The sequence below is a fragment of the Arachis ipaensis genome, chromosome B08, assembly GCF_000816755.2.
Source record: "Arachis ipaensis cultivar K30076 chromosome B08, Araip1.1, whole genome shotgun sequence".
In the NCBI taxonomy this organism is placed as follows: domain Eukaryota; kingdom Viridiplantae; phylum Streptophyta; class Magnoliopsida; order Fabales; family Fabaceae; genus Arachis; species Arachis ipaensis.
Window position 1 is genome coordinate 14976215 of NC_029792.2, and position 20520 is coordinate 14996734.

Here is a 20520-nt window from a genome sequence, read left to right on the forward strand (position 1 = left end):
TTTAATTATCTTAATATTTTTATTTAATATTCATATGTATGCTTATTTATTGATTTTAATATAACGAGTTAATAATTATTTTTAAAAAATTATTTTAAAATTTTTGTTTATATTTTTTATTTTATTTTTTTTTAAAAAATTCAAAACGGACCATCCGTTTATCATTTTTTTTTTTTTTTTTTAATTTTTCCTTTAAATGAAAACGGACCCTCTTTTTTATTTTTTTTATTTAAAATTAAAACGGACTCTCCGAATTTTATTAAAAAAATATTTTTTTGTAGATCTCTTCTAATCGGACCGTCCGAGTTCCTTACTCTAAATTCTCGGTCCGATTTCAGCCTGCTAACACCACGTACAGAAAAAATACCCCTATTTTCTATAATGCTGTATCACCCCATACCTCCCTCTCATTCCTCGAGTTATTTCTGTATTTCACTATTTCTCACTCTTTTTTGGGTAAACTACATCACATCTTTCGAGACAGATGTAAAGTTCAATAATCAATGATTACCTAAACGGCTAAAACCGTTCTCAAGAACCTTATCCAGATCATCATCATCAGGTGCCAAAAGCACTATGAAATAATTGAGCCATTCATTTTGATGGTACTGTATCAGATATGCATATCACTTGGCCAGTCATTTTTTGATGGAAATGAATCTGACATCATTTGATCATACACACATAATAGATAGATATCTATTGGGAACTAAAATCTGGATAAGGTTGTGGTTACAATTTATTTGGTCTGAGAGAATTTTTTTAAAATATTCTAGCATTTGTTGTTATTATTCGATATCTTTTATTATATCATAAAAGTAAATCTTTATTTTATATTCTCACCTTTCTTTATCCATATCATTTTGTTCCAAATACTATTTCAATTCTCATCATTGTATATTTTTCATTGTCATGATAGATATATTACAATTTAATTATATTCGATATTTTACTTTTTGTCTTTCCATGAAAATCCGATAGAAATAATTGTTAATATATTAAAAAATGTTAAAAGACTAAAATTTAAAACATTATATTGGAAACAAAACTTAGGATTTTTTTACTAAGATGAATTAAAGAAAACTAGTTTTCTGAATTTTAAGCATAAGATCATCAATAATTTTACTAGATCGATGCATTATGATTTATGAACGACAATATAATTATTATTCTCGAATTACATTTGTTATTATTTTCAACATGTAAAAAATAATAAACTTTATTTCATACCATTTTTCTATTTTTTATTTTGTTGTGAATTCTATTATCGGGTGACCGATGCGGGGCCGAGATTATTGGCTCACGTGCCGAGCTTTTTGTGCAACCGAGGATAAGGGTGACGTATCATAGCCCCCAAGCTTGCCTTGGTACGGACAAGACTAAGGCGAGCTTTTGGACCAAGAGTGCTGAATCCTCGGTTGCTGACTATGTCTCTTATGTGGTCCCTGGAGCCCCCGAGCTTGTCTTAGTGGGGTGTTGGTTTTGAAGCGTTTTTTGTAGCATTAAATGCATTAAATGGTTACTCTGATTTTTCGCGCCCTCATGAGTGATTGATTTGATTGTGCTCGCGCGTTCCAAGGAATCCCTGACCGTCTGATTTGCAGATTGCTGATCGTGGGTTTTTGATGGTTTTGATTAAAGGGCAACGTTTCATATGTAACTGCTTCCTTGCAATAAGCTTGGTTGCCTTTGTTTCTCATTGTCTCTTTTTCTGTGTTGGTGATTTCTGCAATTTGGAGAGTATGAGCAAAAAAGGTGAGTGCTGATTTGCGTTTTCCTTCCCTCTCCCTATCTCATTTTTGTTTTGTGCTCTTTCCATGGAAGAAGAGAAGGTTGAGGCTGTTGGGGGTGATCGCTATAGTTGGGTTGATACTAAGGTTAGGGGTTATGTTTCTCAGTTTAGTGATAAGGAGTCTGTTGAAGTGCTGGGTTCTAATGTTTGGGTTAAAAGTGGAGGTGAGATTAAGATAGAGATACTGCCCTGTGATGCTGATGATCGTGTCTTCCATTGTCGTAGTGATTGGGCTTTTTTCTATATGTATAGTTGCTTATTTACCGAACTAGGAGTTAGACTTCCCTTCACTGAGTTTGAATGTGGCGTCTTATATTGGTTAAATTGTGCTCCGAGCCAGCTTCACCCTAATTCCTGGGGATTTGTCAGGGCGTTTGAGATTTTGATGGAATTCCTTGAGCAGCCGCCCTCTCTTCGTTTGTTCTTCTCTTTGTTTCAAGCTAAAGGGGTTAATCGGGGTCTTTGGGTCAATCTTAGTAGCTACCCCCGCCGCGCTATCTTTGGTCTTTATAAATCTTCTTTTAAGGATTTCAAAACCATGTATGTTAAAGTGAGGAGTGTACCCGAGGAGTTTCCATTCTATCTAAATGAGTTTCTTGTTGAGAAGTTCCCTCTATACTGGTGTTCCGAACCTGTGCAAGCCTTAGACGTGGATGATAGGTCTGTTGAGGATCAACTTGTGATGGAATTTCTGTTTGAGAAGTTGGGCCCAAGGGGGTTACTATCTGTGTCCGAGTTGTTAAAATGGGATCTTGATAGAGAGGCGGTTCTGAGATATCTAGGTAAATTAGTAGTTTTTGCTTTGTTCATCTGTTTTGCCCTAGTTTGTTCTTACTCTGTTGGTTCTCTGTGCAGGTGACAAGGCGCCTACGATTACTACTGCTGGTCTGAAGTCATTCTTTAGTCAGCGGAGGAAAGCTGAAAAAGAAAGTTCGGCTACCAATGCTGATAAAGGTCTTGTGACTCAGCCGGAGCCTGCCCTTAAGTCTAAACGAAAGAGGGGTCTTTCGAAAGAGAAGATTGCTGAGGCTTATCTGAAGGAGGGAGAGTCTTCTATGGAGCTTCAGCGAGTGGAGTCTGCTTATGAGTCTCAGAAGAAACTGCATGGGTATTCAGAGGATGTACATAGTCGGTCTTTATGGGGTAAGTTGTATCCCTTTTCTGTTATGGCGGATGAACTTTGCTGCTTTCCGGACGATATGAAGATGATTGAGGACATCGGGCATGTAGGAGTCAGCCGTTTTCTACAGGTAAGAGTTGTAGCTTGTTTTTGTATGTTAATGTTGTTGATGCTGTTATGATTTGTTTTCTCTTTTCTCAGGTGATCGGTGCGCGCATAGTGGCTGTTGGTCGTGCTGAGGAGCTTGCCCTTGAGAAGGAAAATAAGTCTGCTATGGATGTTACCAAGCTCTCCCTGGCTTTGAAGGAGAAAGAGAGGACCATCGCAGAGCTGTCTGCTGATTTGTCTGAGGAGAAACGCCTTCGGCTTTCATCTGCAGAGGAGGTGAAAGCTGCTAAGGTTGAAAATGATCGTTTAGGGTTGCGGATTAAAGAGTTGCAAGCCGAAGTCTATGAGGCTTTTGCACAGGGATTTGAGCGTGCCGCTTCTCAAGTCCGTGTATTATTTCCTGAGTCAGACGTTGATAAACTTGATGCGACGAAAGTGGTTGTGGGTGGGCAACTTGTGGACGATGAGGCCGCCGCTGCTGATGAGGGCGAGGGATCTAGTATTGGTGACAAAATTGAATAGGTGTTAAGTTTGTGAACTTTGTGTGTAGTATTGTTTTGTAGAATTTTCTTGTTTTGTCTTTTTGGGTGTTTCCTGAATATTTTGATGATACTCTGGCTTCCGAGCTTATAGCTTAGCTTAATGATGGCTCTCTGGTATTTTGAGTATGATGATGAAATGTATGTATAAGCCATTTCTTTTGAACGAAGTTGTTTAAAAATAAGAGCGGGCGCTCTAATGTTGTGATTTATAACTTTGGCTTTATAAAATATGGTGCTCCTACAATCGTAATGAGAATCATATGTTGTGCCGTGATTGCAATTATATGTGTGTTTGCGTTTGATGATTGTTGGTAAAGAGAGCAGTAGCTCAAATATAAGGGTTATGGTAAAGTAATCCCTTAGGATTCGCTCGAAATATTTTGTTTATCTTCTTCTTCTCCGAGAATCATGCTCGGAACGTGCGCGTTTCTCTCCGATTATAGAGCTCGGATTAATTTTTAAATGTTCATTTATTGGAATGCATAGTAGAGAAAAAGGTGTTAGTTTTTTACTTGTCCGAGTATTATGCTCGGTATGCGTATGTTGAATTCCGAGTATGAAGCTCAGATTAGTTTGTTCATTGGAAAAAAACTTGGCTTGTGATGTCAGGGTTCCGAGGATTATGCTCGGATACTTGAAATGTTTACTGACTGAAACGTATGCTAACTGTCAAAACGGGAACTGTTTTGATTGCACATAAGTTGTATGGGTACAATGATTTGTTGCGTCCGGCCTCATTAAAACCCTTTCCGAGTAAAACCCTTGCGTTTTGGGAAAAACCTTCGGAGGGAAAAAGAGTACCATCATTCGCTATTATACAGGCTATGTCAAGACTGATATTTCTTTAGAGAAGAGACGTTCCATGTTCCTGGAAGTTGTTCTCCTCTAAGGGTTTCTAGTTTGTAAGCCCCCTTTCCGAGGTTTTGAAGGACTCGGAAGGGTCCCTCCCAATTTGCTGCTAATTTGCCATGTGCTGGTGGTTTCCGTGCATCTTCTGTTCGTCTGAGTACAAGGTCTCCATTGTTGAATGACCTGTGAGCTACTCTTTTGTGGTGTCTTTGCTCTAGGTATCGTTTTCTGGCCCGCTGCTTTATGGTGGAGATGTCTCTGTCTTCTTCTATGAGGTCCAATTCGGCTAACCGAGCTTGTTGATTATTTGGTTGATCATAGAGCTCGGTTCTTAACGTTGGGACGCTGACTTCTACTGGAATGAGCGCTTCTGCGCCATATACCAATTTGAAGGGAGTTTCCCCTGTGGCAGATTGAATGCTGGTGTTGTAGCCCCATAGGATTTCGGGGATGAGGTCGGCCCATTCTCCTTTAGCTTGCCCGAGCTTTTTCTTTAATCCCTGCAAGATAATTCTGTTAGCTGATTCAACTTGTCCGTTAGTTTGTGGGTGCTCAACTGAGCTGAAGTGATGTTTGATGTTGAAGTGTGTCAGAAAAGTGGCGAGCTTATGGTCTGTAAATTGTCTTCCGTTATCCGAGATTACTTCTCTTGGAATACCGAATCTGCATATGATATTTTTCCATAGAAAAGATCGCACTTTTTCTGCTGTTATGTGGGCTAGTGGTTGTGCCTCTATCCACTTAGAGAAATAGTCAATTGACACTAAGAGGAACTTTACCTGGCCTGGCGCTTTCGGAAAGGGTCCGAGGATGTCTAATCCCCACCTATCGAAAGGCCAGCTTACCTCTGTGGTATGGAGCTCCTCGGCCGGAGTCTCTGAGAGGGTGGCGTGCTTTTGACAATTATCACATGCTTTGACCTTTGTGATGCAGTCCTGTTTTATCGTCGGCCAATAGTAACCTGTTCGCAAGATTTTTGCTGCTAGTGCTCGGCCGCCAATATGGTTGCCACAGGCTCCTTCATGTGTTTCGGCCATAACCTCCTCGGCTTCCTCTTTGCTGATGCACTTGAGCAGTGGTTGTGAATATCCTCGCCTGTATAGGGTGTTTCGGAGCACTGTATAGAAGCTTGATCTTCTTCGAAAGAGGGGCAAGTTTGGTTCGTTATTTGGTATGGTGCCTGTGTTTATATAATTGAGGAAAGGTATTCGCCAATCTGGGACCTGTGTAATGCTCAAAATTGTATCCTGCTCAAAACTTGGTTTGTCGAGTGTTAGCTGGGACAGTGCCGATGTGTTTTCGGCTTGCCGAGTTGTGGCTAACTTAGATAACACATCGGCCCTGGTGTTTTGTTCTCGGTTTACATGGATAATATTAAATTCTTTAAATTTTGAAATTAGATCCTTTGTTACGAGCCAATATTTCTCTAACAAAGGATCTTTTACCTGGAATTCGCCCTTTATTTGATGTACCACTAATGAAGAGTCGCAGTAGGCTGTTATCCGAGGTATTTGTAGTTGTAAGGCGAGCTTTAGTCCAGCGAGTAGGGCTTCGTACTCCGCCTGATTGTTGCTTGCGTTGAAGCGGAACTGCAGTTGATTGCTCGCCACCACTTTGTTTCCTTCCTTGAGTAGTATCCCCGCTCCGCTGCCTTCCTTGTTGGATGCTCCATCTACATGTATGCTCCACCTGACCTCTGTATTATGTGTGTCATTGGTCATTTCTGATATGAAGTCGGCTAGCATTTGTGACTTCAGTGTTTTTCTTGATTCGTATTGAATGTCGAACTCGGAGAGCTCGACCGACCATTTTATTAATCTGTCGGCGAGCTCGGGTCTGGTTAGTATTTGTCTTAGCGGTTGGTCTGTTCGCACTATGATTGTGTGGCTTTGGAAGTAGTGCCGTAATCTCCTTGCTGTGGTGATTAGTGCCAGCGCCAGTTGTTCTATCTTCGGGTACCTTGTTTCTGTTGGTTGTAGTACCCTACTGATGAAGTATACCGGGCTTTACTTTTTTCCTGTTTCTGTTACTAAGACCGAGCTTATAGCATGGTTAGATATTGATAGGTATAAATATAGTGGCTTACCTGTCTCTGGCCTTTGGAGGATTGGTGGTGATGTGAGGTGTTGTTTAAGTTCGGTAAAAGCGTTCTCACATTCGTCAGTCCAGGTGAATTTTCTGCCTTTAGAAAATGTCTGGAAAAAGTTATAAGATCGGCTTGCTACTGCTGGTAGGAAGCGTGATAGAGCAGCTATTCTTCCTGCAAGTTGTTGGACTTCCTTTACCGTTTTTGGGCTTGTCATGTTTAGTATGGCTTTGCATTTTTCCGGGTTGGCCTCGATGCCTCGAGATGTCAACATGAACCCGAGGAACTTCCCTCCTTGTACTCCGAACGCGCATTTGTCTGGATTGAGTCTCATGTTATATGCTCGGAGTTGTTTGAAGATTTCTACTAGGTCGTCGCAGTGTGACCCCTGCATAGGTGTTTTTGCTACCATGTCGTCTACATAGACCTCCATATTGCGGCCTATCTACTGTTGGAATACTTTGTCCATCAGCCTCTGGTATGTTGCACCTGCATTCTTTAGGCCAAAGGGCATTACCTTGTAACAAAAGTTCCCATGCTCTGTTATAAAAGCTGTTTTGCTTTGGTCTTCTGGGTGCATTAGAATCTGGTTATAGCCAGAGTATGCATCCATAAAACTCAAAGCTTTGAAGCCAGAGGCGTTATCAACTAATTTATCAATGCAAGGCAATGGGTATGCATCTTTAGGGCAAGCTTTATTTAAATTTGTAAAGTCGACGCACATGCGCCATTTACCTGAGCTCTTCCTTACCATTACCACGTTGGACAACCATGTGGTGAAGCGAATTTCTTTGATGAAACCTGCATTGAGGAGCTTCTGAGTTTCTTCGAGTGCTGCTTGTTTTTTCTCTTCTCCGAGGTTCCTTTTCTTCTGTGCAACTGGTCGGATTGTTTTGTCGGTTGCTAGCTTGTGGCAGATGACTTCTGGGTTGATTCCGGGCATGTCATCTGGTGTCCATGCAAAAAGGTCGGCGTTCTGGCGCAGTATGTGAATGAGTCTTGCTCGGTCTGCCCCTTCTAATGCCTCTCCGACATATGTGCATTGTTTGTCGTCTGCCGTTAGTGTTATTTGTTGAAGATTGTCCATTGGCCGAGGTCTTTCGCCGAGGTCTTCTCTCGGGTCTAGATCGGCTAGTGTTGCTGTGGTGGTGGACGTGTGGATTGCTTGAACCTGGGACCGAGCTTCCTGTTTTGTTTGTATTGATTTTAGGCCAGCATTGTAGCATTGCCGAGCTTCTTGATGGTCGGCATGCACCGTAGCGATCTTGTTTCCCTGCACTGGAAACTTGACACACAAATGTAATGTGGACACCACTGCCCTGAATACATTCAGGGCGGGTCTCCCAAGTATAATATTGTAAGGGCTGTAACAGTTTACTATCAGGTATTGAATATCGATTGACTTTGACATAGGGATTTCTCCCATTGTGGTCTTTAGCCATATTTGTCCCATGATGGGGACTCTCTCTCTCCGGAGAACCCAATTAGCTCTCCGGAGGAGGGCTGTATTAATTTTTCTGATAATTTCATCTTTGTAAAAGTAGAGTAAAATAAAACATCTGCGCTACTACCTGGATCTAACAATGTCTTTCTTACCAACAGTTCTCCGACCTGGATTGAAATTACCACGGGATCATCGAGGTTAGGGCTTGCCGATTTGAAGTCTGCTTGGTTGAAGGATATTGTGACATCTGGTTCTTTGTCCTTTTTTGGTTGTATAGTTCCTTCGATTGCCAGCATTGCTCTATAGCTTCGCTTCCTGGCCGAGCTTGTTTCTCCTCCGCCTGCGAATCCCCCTGATATATGGTTGATGACTCCTCTTGGTGGATCAGGAGTCGTCCTCTCTTTTTTGTCGTCGGCCTTTGGTTGTTTATGTTCTACTCTGTCCGCGTTTCCTCCTCTGCCTTTCCGGGTCTCGACGTATTTGTCCAGCAGCCCTTGGCGTGCTAGCCTTTCTAGGAGGTCCTTTGCAACGATGCAGTCATCCGTAGCATGACCGAACTTCCGGTGGAAAGCACAGTGCTTCGTCTTGTCCACGAACCTTTGATCATGGTAGTTCCCTGCTCGGGCTGGTGGCTTTATGATTTTGGCGTTGAGGATTTCTCTGATGATGTTCTCTCTTCTAGTGTTGAATCTGGTGTATGTGTTGTACTTGGACGCGGGCTTAGAAGGTTTCTTAGTGTCCCTGTTGCTTGGCGATCTGAATGTCCTTTCTTCGTCTCTCCGATGTGGTTGTTTGTCTGGCTTTTGAGCTTCTCGGAGTTCTTCGATCTCCATTTGACCTGCCGCCCTTTCTCGGAATTCTTCTAGCGTCTTCGGCTTTGTTATGGCAATGGTCTCCCGAAATTTGCCAGGCCTGAGGCCGGCCTTGAGAGCGTGCAGGTGAACGGCCGGGTCCAAGTCTTGGATTTCCATAGTGGCATCCGCGAATCTGGTCATGTAGTCTTTCAGGCTCTCGTGCTGACCTTGTTTGATGGTGCCGAGGTAGTCCGAGCCATGAACATAGATTCTTGATGCGGCAAAGTAATCAATGAATGATCTGGCGAGGTCTTCAAAGGATGAGATCGAACCTGCAGAAAGTTTGGAAAACCATAGCAACGCAGCACCATCTAGGTACGTGGGGAATGCTCGGCAGAGAACGGGCTCATTGTTAGGGCCGTTGAAAAACATCATCGATTGGAACTTCTTCACATGGGCCCGAGGGTCGCCGAACCCCTTGTACGGTTCTAGCGCGGTGGGCAGTGTGAAGTTTTTCGGCATCTGGTAGTTTGTGATTTCCTCTGAGAAAGGGTTGTCAAGGGTGAACTTCTCCTTTGGCGGGATGACGTTTAAAGGGTCCGCCGCACTTTGAGCCGAGCCTTTGGAGTTTTCTCCATTATTTTATGTTGAGAGCTCAGCTATCCTCCGTACCTCCGCCTGAAGCTCAGTAATCTGAGCCAGGAGGTCATCCTGTGAGAGTTGTGGATTTTCCTTGTCAGCCATGTCCGAGGATTGGGAATCCTGCAAAATAAAGTAGAAGACTAAACGAAGGAAAAGATGGGGTTAGATGTACTCCGGGCCCCACGGTGGGCGCCAAGTGATTCGTCCGAACACTGGGGAGGCCGAGCTTAAGCGCTTCCGAGTGAGTTGACACCGAGGAGGAAGAGCTTGACGTCGGCCGGAAGTCAAACACCGCGGCGGGAATACCTGCACAAGATACTCCGACGCTCAAGTCAGTAGTGATTCACGGTGAGTGAGTTAATAGAAAAGAGTGAGTGAATAAGAGTGATAGAACCTGAGACCTAGCCAAGCATATTAGCTAGGTTTTATAGAAGTTGTCTTCTGCCCGTTAGTGGATAAGTCCTAGTTTATAGGTTGGTTGAGATATTCTGTTTTGGTGCTGTAAACTAGTTGAGCACGTTTCCTATTTTCAGTTGAGTGATGCTGTTTTGGTCCCGATCACGTGCCGAGATTTGCGGACGGCTGATACGGGACCGAGCTTTATGATGCACGTGTCTTTTTATTCGGACAGGTAAGGTTGAGCTTACCTGCTCTTGTTCCGAGCTTGTTTACTGTGTCGCCAGCCTCAGAGATTTGCTCACCGAGTATTTCGGGTGACCGATGCGGGGCCGAGATTATTGGCTCACGTGCCGAGCTTTTGTGCAACCGAGGATAAGGGTGACGTATCATAGCCCCCAAGCTTGCCTTGGTACGGACAAGACTAAGGCGAGCTTTTGGACCAAGAGTGCTGAATCCTCGGTTGCTGACTATGTCTCTTATGTGGTCCCTGGAGCCCCCGAGCTTGTCTTAGTGGGGTGTTGGTTTTGAAGCGTTTTTTGTAGCATTAAATGCATTAAATGGTTACTCTGATTTTTCGCGCCCTCATGAGTGATTGATTTGATTGTGCTCGCGCGTTCCAAGGAATCCCTGACCGTCTGATTTGCAGATTGCTGATCGTGGGTTTTTGATGGTTTTGATTAAAGGGCAACGTTTCATATGTAACTGCTTCCTTGCAATAAACTTGGTTGCCTTTGTTTCTCATTGTCTCTTTTTCTGTGTTGGTGATTTCTGCAATTTGGAGAGTATGAGCAAAAAAGGTGAGTGCTGATTTGCGTTTTCCTTCCCTCTCCCTATCTCATTTTTGTTTTGTGCTCTTTCCATGGAAGAAGAGAAGGTTGAGGCTGTTGGGGGTGATCGCTATAGTTGGGTTGATACTAAGGTTAGGGGTTATGTTTCTCAGTTTAGTGATAAGGAGTCTGTTGAAGTGCTGGGTTCTAATGTTTGGGTTAAAAGTGGAGGTGAGATTAAGATAGAGATACTGCCCTGTGATGCTGATGATCGTGTCTTCCATTGTCGTAGTGATTGGGCTTTTTTCTATATGTATAGTTGCTTATTTACCGAACTAGGAGTTAGACTTCCCTTCACTGAATCCAATTCAACTCATGTTGACTTTAGTTAAACTTTTGAACTTTTAAATCAATTCTCTCATAAAGATCTTACGGCTTTAACAAAATAAAAATGGTTAAACAATCCTCTAACTAAAAGGGTTGCACTCAATTCTCTGAGAGTTATGCAAAGAGAAGATTAGAGAGAATAGAATTCAGAGAAAAAGAAGAAGCGATTATTGATTATTGTATGTGTATAAATTAGATATATGGGTGTGTTTGGAGATCATGTTGGAGAATAGAAAAGTCTCTTTAAACGTATTGTCATGTTTGGCAATTTTTTAGAATCTCTAATCTAGAAGTGCTTTTACCTCTGAATGTACGTTCACGTGAAGTTACAAATTTAAACTTTTACGTTCACATTGGAAAAATTAATTACCGTTGGAGGAATTATATAAAAAATTTATTCTATATCTACCAACTGTATCCTTCATTTCTTCTATAAAAAGGATGCACATAATCACATCATTTCACATTAGTTCTTTGTATGTTCTTTTTTATAGTTTTTTTTCAGATTTATTTTTATCACTGTCAAGGTAAAGATTTTAATTCTTTTATTATTTTTAATTCTTTCTTTCATATTTTGATTTTTATATTTATATTCTTTTATTGTATTTTTTATTTATATGATAAATATTTTTCATATCATTTTTTTAGTATTCTGATGTTATTTTTTTAATTTTCTATTGTTATATTTTTATTGTATTTTTTTTATTTATTGTTCTTTTTTATTTTTTACTTATTTTTATCATTAACTTTTTTTTATATTATTTTTTTTCAGTGTTCTAATCCCTCAGGTATGTTATTACTTTTTCTATGGTATTCTTATTATTTCTTGTTCATATGAATTCTATTTTTTTCTCTTTTATGCACTATGTTTATATCTTATACGAAGTTTATTTTATTTTTTTAGTTGATATAGTTCATATAATTTTTTTTTATCTTTTATTATATTTCTTTTATTCATATGATATATATGGTTGGTTTTATAAAATTTTTATCGTTTTATTTTATATTTTATTATACTTGATTTTTGTTTCGGCTGAAATTTTTTATTTTTTATTCGACTATGTAAAATTTATAATTATAATTCTCATATATTATATTTTATTGTAATTTTTTTTATAATATAGATTAATTGATCCCATTAAAAAATATAAATTAAATAAAAAATTATTCATAAGTATTAATAAAATTATGAATGTTGGATGCCAAAAAAGGTCTTATAAAAATAAAATTATTGAGAGTACGGTATAAAAATAATATTAAATTAACATTCTCACGTTATTATCTGTTTAAAAAAACAGCAACGTAATGGAACCACTCTTATAAAAGAAGGTTGGAAGGATGCTTTGTTTCAATTTAATGAAAAAACTGGAAAATAATATGATAAGATTCAATTAAAAAATAAGTGGGACAATCTTAAGAAGAAATCATTAGCATGGTACAAGTTTTTTGGCAAAGAAATGAGTTTAGGACGGGATTATACTAAACATACTGTTGATGCACCAAATGAATGGTGGGAGAGAAAACAATTGGTACATAGTAACTTATTATTAAAGCAAAAATTTTAACTTTAATTTTGGTAATAAGTCTTGTGTTGATTAGTTGTACACATGCAGGAAAATTCCTTATATGGAAAATTCAGAAATAAAGGATTTCTTTTTAAAGATGAGTTAACTATATTATTTAAAGGTATTATGGCCGATGACAAATTTGCTTGGGCTCCCTCATCTGGGATATTACCTAGTGGCATAGAAGAATATGATGATGGATATCAACCATACTTTGAGGAAGGGTATGTTGATATAGAAGAAGGTTCTGGAGATAGTGAAGAAGGTATAGGTGTAGTGTGGGAGTTAGTTCTGAATTTCAACACATAAATATTAACTCTTCTCAAGAAAATAATAGTCAAAAGAGTACGGGAAAAAGAAAGAGAGATGTGGTTTGTTGAAACAACAAAACAGAAGAAAAATTTTAAAGTCCCTGCCTCAAAGCAAATTGCCGATGCAACAAGTAAAATTGTCTCTGCATCTGAATCACGCTCAACTATTGTGTCCACATTTCTAGTACCCGGTGTATCTATTGGGAAAGTAATGGTTGAGATTCAAAAGATGGAAACGATCACTAATGATGTTGTTGTCAACTATTGTGTCCACATTTTTATAGTTGTTGTTGTCAACTAATGATGTTTAAACCTGCTAGAGAAATGTTTGTATCCTTACAAGGATATGAGCAAAGATTGTTGGATTGGCTCAAACATGCAACATATAATTCACCACCATTCATGCAAAATTAATATTTTTTTATGATTTTCATGTAAAACTAGTTAAGTTATTATTGTACTCCATTTTAATTTATCCATGAATTTTTTGTTATACTAGGATAAGACAATAAAAAAATTTGTGTATTTTTATTTAGTTATTTATCATTTTATATAATGTTTGTGGTACTTAATTATTGTTCTTATTATATAAAATTTATTTCTTAGCTTGGTATTGATAAGAATTTATTTATATTCTTATGTGGGACTTAATTTTTGTTAATTAATTTGGAATGAATATGGAGTATTTGTTTGAAGAGTATGAAAAGGAACAATATAAAGAATTAAAATTACTTTTCATTATAGAAGAAGAAATAGATGAAATGGAAAATATTTCTGCATTAATTAGTCAATATGCAGTCAATTATCTGTGCAAAAAACCATGCAGAACTAGTGAACAAACAGGTTATTTATGGGTGCAAGAAATTTTATGTGGCCATGGCATTCGTTGTTATGAAATGTTTCGGATGGAAAAACGTATTTTTTTTTTCAATTTTGTGATGAACTAGTTGAACAAGGATTAAAATGTACAAGACAAATGGGAGTTCAGAAAATGGTTGCAATGTTCTTAAATACTGTTGGTCATGCAGTGGGTAATAGGATGATACAAGAAATGTTTCAACATTCTGGAGAGACCATAAGTAGATATTTTCATGAGGTATTGGTTGCTTACTTGAGATTATCTATTAAATATATTAAGCCATCGGATCCTAAGTTTCAGAATGTTCATAGCAAAATAAAAAATGACCAACGATATTGGCCATTTACTGCGCATGATGCTCATGTATTTGATAATGATATTACAACTCCTACCATGAATTTTCCGCATCCTCCTCCAGGTTAATTTTTATCATTTTCTTACAAATAAACTATATTTACTTGGTTATCATGTAACTATTTTTTTCTTCATTAGGTAAATATTATTTGGTAGATGCCGATTATCCAACCGAAAAGATATATTTGTGCATATAAATGTGAGCGCTATCATCTTGCAGATTTTAGGCGTTCTTATGGATTTACAAATCATAATGAAGTATTTAATTATTATCACTCAAGCTTAAGATGCACAATAGAAAGAACTTTTGGAGTGTGAAAAAATAGATTTACTATCTTGCGACACATGCCCAAGTTCAAAATTGAAACTCAAGTGCAGATAGTGTGTGCAACAATGGCTATTCATAATTTTATTAAAAGACATTTTGAAACAGATACTGAGTTTAATCAATATGAACATGCAAATATTCTTGGTGGAGAAGATAATAGTTATGTTGGTGAAAACTCAGATCAAACTCTAACCATCAGCTCTTCTGCAGAAATGGACCGTGTTCGAGATTTGATTAGGAATCAAATTATTAATCACATGCAGTAGAAATAATAGTGTTCTTATGTACTAATTTTATATAAGATATTATTTTTTATGTATTTCATTAGTATTTTATCTTTTAATTTAATATTTATTAGTGTTTTTATGTATTAAAATATATTTTGTCAATTTTTATATGTTACTTTAATTTAGTAAGTAAATATTAACTTTATTATAAAATTAATTAATAAGATTTATTCAAATATCTAAAGTAAAATAATAGAATAATATAAAAATTATTTTAATTGATGTCTCTTTTAGTAATTTTTCATCTAAAAGTGATTTTGAGTAGTATAATCTAAACAACATTTACTTTACTATAATCCATTTTGACATAAAGATTACCAAACATAAATCACGTTAATACAAACTTATTTTTCATCAAAATCAAATTTGCAAAATCAATTCTATACAAACTTCCGTTTGTAAACTGTAATCCAAATACACACTAAACCATAAACAGAAAGTGGTTATGGTTATTAATTTAACAAACTCTCAAATAATAATGTTTTATCAGTAGTGGTTTTTTTGTTTTGTTGTTTCTTTTTCGTTAAGAGCCCATTGTTTTTCACAAAAATAAACATAAATTGAGTTAAGTATTTGCTATAAAGAAAAAGGTTTATATTTGTATTTTTACTATTCTGACTTTTTATTTACAATGACAAAAATCGAATTCTAGATTGATTGATTATAAAAATTATAAAATTATAAACGATTTTATATCTAATATTATTGTTTTTTAGTTAACAATAGTTTAAAAAATTAGACTAAACCAGTCACTTAACCAATCTAGCTTAAGCAAAGGAAAAGCCAATCAAAAGGTCAAAAATGATAAAATTAGTCAAAAACTAGTAAATTAATAGTTTAATTATTCTGTTTCTCTTTATAATTTTATTGAATTTTTAATTAGGTTTTTATATTTGTTTTTTTTTTTTTTAAATTAGGTACCTATACTATATCAGATCTTGTAATAAAATTCATAATGTGACAAAAATATTGGAATTAACAGAATATTTTGTTTAACTATACAGAATATTCAGTCAAGTGTTAGGCATATTCGTTTTGTTTAATAAAATATTCCGTTAATCCTAATATTTTTGTCACGGTAGAGATTTAATTACAAAATCTAATATGATATAGGAACTTAATTGAAAAGAAAAAAAGTATAAGGACATAATTGAAAATTCAATGAAACTATAGAAAACGACAGAGTAATTAAACCTAAATTGATTAAATAATAGTCCATTCTTTTATTGAAAATTTGGTTAAAAAATATTTTTTTAGAAAATATATATTTATTATATAAAAATATATTATTGGATTATACTCAATTCAATCTTGATTAAATATTTAAATTTGTGAATTTCTAATTTTGCCCCTTCAATAACCATTTCAGTGTTTAGATGCTTGTGATTAATCGAAGGATAGATCAAACTCTTATATTATTACTACTAGTTTTCAAAAAAAAAAAGGAAAGAAAGAAAAACAGTTAACGTGAATGATTTGGAGATTTGGAGCATAGATTGGAGGAAAATACATGTGAACATTCCTCTAACTCTATGCGACTGATATTCTTACATTGATCAACAATAATGTGCGCTTAAATTTGAAATCTACATGAGCAATATATAGTCAGCTACGGTCTCCCCCCAAAGTTTTGTGGATTCAATATTCAAATTCAATTAAATGGTATTAGTAAAACACTTTGCACTTTTGGAATTTTCTCCATTCTTCTCATCTCTCTAAGCCTATTCTCTTCCTCAATTTCAAGAAATTGCTCTGCATGTTACACATAGACAAACAATATATATTTCCAACAAACTAATCTTTAATAAAATTAAAAAAAGACAATTATTTTTAAATTTTTTTTATTAGAAATAATCATTTTTGCTGATGTGTAAAATTACGCATTAAAATTAAGTTCTAGACATTAATACGTCTTAATGCTTAAAAGCTAATCTATCAATTTTGTTTCGTTAGAAATGAAAATTAAACAATTTGTCCCATGTTGAACCTCCGTGCAAATTGGAAATTGTTCTTCACATATAAGTACGAAATCCAGAACGTAACAATGTCAACATTGCCTTCGTTATTCATGTTGAACAGATGAAAAGAAATTAAAACTCGTAAAAGGAATTCCACGTTGAATGATGATCCATATCAATCTTATTACTTTGCGGTTTGGCCACGCAATCAACTCCATGAATCAGAAATAACTTATAAATAGACCCAGTTAACGAAGATCCTTCATCATATCATTCTCATTGCTACACACACATAATCATATACACATCCTTACATTAATTAAGACCTTAGCTTCCACATTACCATATATCTCAAAGCCAGTTACAATAAAAATATAATAATGACTGTTACAGCTAATTCTGATCAACATGCATCATCTTACATTGCACGACCATGTGCAAATTTTCGTCCCAACATTTGGGGGGATATTTTCCTTCAATATCATAATTCACCATTGGTATATATATGTTACTTAGCTAAGATATCTCATGATCATTAAATATGAGTTTAACATTTTTTGGTTTTTGTTTTTTACACTCGGGAAATATCAAATTAAGTTTCATACATTATTTTGACATGAAATTTAGAGCTTTAAAAAAATATTATTTTCCCTCATATATATATATATATACAAGGTATCCAAACCCTTATATATATAACATTTGATTCATGTAAACTATTTGCAGGATGTCGTGAATGAAAATATGAGGCAACAACTTGAAACATGTAAAGAGGAAGTGAAGAAGATTTTTCTATCTTCTAGCAATACTATCTCACAAAAATTAAACATCATCGACTCAATGCAACGTTTGGGTATATCTTATCATTTTGAACGTGAAATTGACGAAGCATTAGAACAAATCCAAAAGATTTCCATCAATAATGCACTCGACATAGGAGAAGGTGACTTACACTCTATTGGATTACTCTTTAGATTGTTTAGACAAAAAGGATATCACATTTCATCAGGTACATATATATTTATAATCTACTATAGCTTCTTTTTATATACACACCACCTATGTTGATATATAATATTGTTTGTGATTAATTTATATAGACATATTCAACAAATTCAAGAATGAGGAGGGAAAGTTCAATGAAACCATTGTGGAAGATGTTGAAGGATTATGGAGTTTGTATGAGGCAACACAATTAAGCACTCATGGTGAAGATTCACTAGATGAAGCACATGATTTTGCTTACACTAACCTCAAGTACATGATCACCAATAATAAGTTGAGCACATATCTTGCTAAGCAAATTGATCAAAGCTTAACGCTACCAATTCACAAGGGAGTTCCAAGGATAGAGACAAGACGTTACATGTCTTTCTATGAAGAGGATCCTTCTCATGACAAAGTCCTTCTAACTTTTGCAAAATTAGACTTTAATGTTTTACAGAAAATGCATCAAAAAGAACTTGGAAATATCACCAGGTACGTGCTTAAGTGACTGAAGTTTACACATAAGATAGGGTATAACCAAGTGGTAGTATTTCTTCTCTCTCTTTTTTTTTTGGTTACTTACAATTGCTTTCTTGGACTGGGCAGCAAAGAATAATGGCAAAATTATTATTATACGAAGCCCAAGTCCAACAGCGTAGTAGGTTTTTTTTTTTATCATTATAGGGCTTTTAGGGTGACAAAAAAGGAACAAGTAATAACAATACTAGACCAAGACCAAAAAATAAGAAACCAAAACAACTTGGCAACTTATCTTACAGATACCATGGAAATATAGAAGGTGAAAAGTCTATACCAAAATAAAAAAAAAACAAAACTCAGCTAAGACTAGAATATGGTTTAAAAATCTCATAGTGTGGGTTGATGGGTGTATGAGTAATGTAATGACAAAAAAGTTAAAAGATAATCAATGAAATTTTGGACAAAATAAAGGGTAAAAAATAGATGAAATATCATAACTAAAAATAAAAATAAGCATGAACCCATTTTCTATCAACCAACATTATGACTTAACTTTGCATTATTATTAATTTATTATTGTTACAATTGCAGGTGGTGGAAAGAATCAGATTTTGCAACTAAGGTTCCTTACGCTAGAGAAAGGGTGGTTGAGGCATACCTTTGGCCATTTTCTATGTCTTCAGAGCCTAAATATAGCACTCATAGAAGGATTGTTGGCCAATTGATTTCATGTATTTGTCTTCTTGATGATACTTATGATGCCTATGGCACACTTCAAGAACTTGAACTCTTCACAGAGGCAATCAAAAGGTTAAGCGAGAAGAGAAAAAAAAAAAACCTTATCTTGAACTTGATAAAAAAGAATGACTTAAAAAATTTCTCATATATAAATATATCTTCTATCTTCCTCACTAACTTTCTTATGTTATTTTCATTTTCATTTTCATCAGATGGAATGCTAATCCTATCAAATCTCTTCCAACATGTTTCAAAGTGGTATTTAACGCAATTTTAGAAGTGGTGGATGAAATTGAATCAGCAGTAGTAGATGCGGAAAAATCAAGCCTAGTGTCGAAACATGTTAAACAAGCGGTAGGTTTAAAACTAGTGCTTATTTTGTATCCATAGTGAAAAAAAAAAAAAATAACGCTTTAGTTTGCAATAATTAACCTCCACTTTAGTTAATTAATCGTCATTATAATTGTTGTATATACTTGCAGTTTCTGAATTTGGCTGAAGCTTACTTGTTGGAAGCAAAATGGTGCAATGAGGATTATGTTCCAACTTATGATGAGTACAAGGTTAATGGAGCTATGTCTTCTTCATTGCAACTTCACATAGTAGCATTTGTTGGTCTTGGTGAATTTGCAACCAAAGAAGTCTTTGATTGGATTTTTAGTGATCCAACAACAATCATAAAAGCTGTATCACTTGTTGGCAGACTCAAGGATGATCTGGCTTCACATAGGGTGAGTTATTTCTCACTAATAATATAGTTTAATTTTAATGTCTCCTAAAATGTTTTACACTGTCATTCAATTACATCTAATCTTATAGATGATTATTAATAATAAAAAAATAGTTATTTTTGTTAATATGACAATATATAATTGAATGCACGTGTAAAATTATTTTATATTGATAATGTATAAAAAATTAAATTTTTAATAATAATATATCATATCCTTTTTCCTCCAAATTTATTATTATAATCTCTAAGATATTAATTGTTTTACAAGTTATAATTTTGGGTTTGGTTAATTTATTTTTATAGTTTGAGCGGGAAAGAGATCATGTTGCTTCAGCAGTTGAATGTTGCATGAAGCAATATGGAATTTCATAAGAAGAGACATACAAACTCATTCAAAAGGAAATCAAAGATTTTTGGAAGGATATAAATGAAGTGTGCCTCAATCCAAATAATCATATTCCAAAGGCAGTGCTTGAATGTATTGTTAATTTGGGACGTATATCTGAGTTTACATATGCAAACTTTCAAGATAGATTCACAAACGGAGAATTTATGAAAGAATGCGTTTCTGAACTACTTTTAGATCCCATCGCTATTTACTAGTTTTTTATAAATCATACATAAAATGCTGAAGATGTGTTTGGAATAATAAGGAGTGAAACTATATATAGTAGTTGCCCTAAATCTAGCTAGGTCAAGATATGGAAAATGTCATCAATCTTGTATAATGAATAATTATACAATAATTATCTGTTATTTTGTATTGAATAAAGATATTGTATTATTGTTCCTACCTTTGTACTTCAAATATAATGTCTAAAAATATCATTAATTATAATTTTTGTTTTCAATGTTTATCTTCTATATTTTATTTGTTCAATAATCAATATAGTTAATTAGTATGTGTCATAGGATTGAGTGCATCTAACTTAATCGAAAAAAAAAAACTTAAGAAATAAATTTTGGCTTTTATTTATAAAAATTATTATA

The 20520-nt window shown here is 35.6% G+C and overlaps 3 protein-coding genes across 3 annotated transcripts; 1 reads left to right on the top strand and 2 right to left on the bottom strand.

Moving 5' to 3' along the window:
* Nucleotides 4390-6930, bottom strand: LOC107610588. Its single transcript, XM_016312624.1, has 2 exons — nt 6498-6930; nt 4390-6377 (listed from the first exon to the last, which is right to left on the bottom strand). The coding sequence occupies exons 1-2, from the start codon at nt 6928-6930 to the stop codon at nt 4390-4392; spliced, it is 2421 nt and encodes an 806-aa protein (XP_016168110.1).
* Nucleotides 7932-9257, bottom strand: LOC107610589. Its single transcript, XM_016312625.1, has one exon. The coding sequence runs from the start codon at nt 9255-9257 to the stop codon at nt 7932-7934; it is 1326 nt and encodes a 441-aa protein (XP_016168111.1).
* Nucleotides 16882-20337, top strand: LOC107610590 (probable terpene synthase 2). The gene is made up of 7 exons (XM_021108972.1): nt 16882-17089; nt 17319-17601; nt 17693-18071; nt 18651-18869; nt 19010-19151; nt 19280-19528; nt 19834-20337. The coding sequence occupies exons 1-7, from the start codon at nt 16973-16975 to the stop codon at nt 19900-19902; spliced, it is 1458 nt and encodes a 485-aa protein (XP_020964631.1). The 5' UTR covers nt 16882-16972; the 3' UTR covers nt 19903-20337.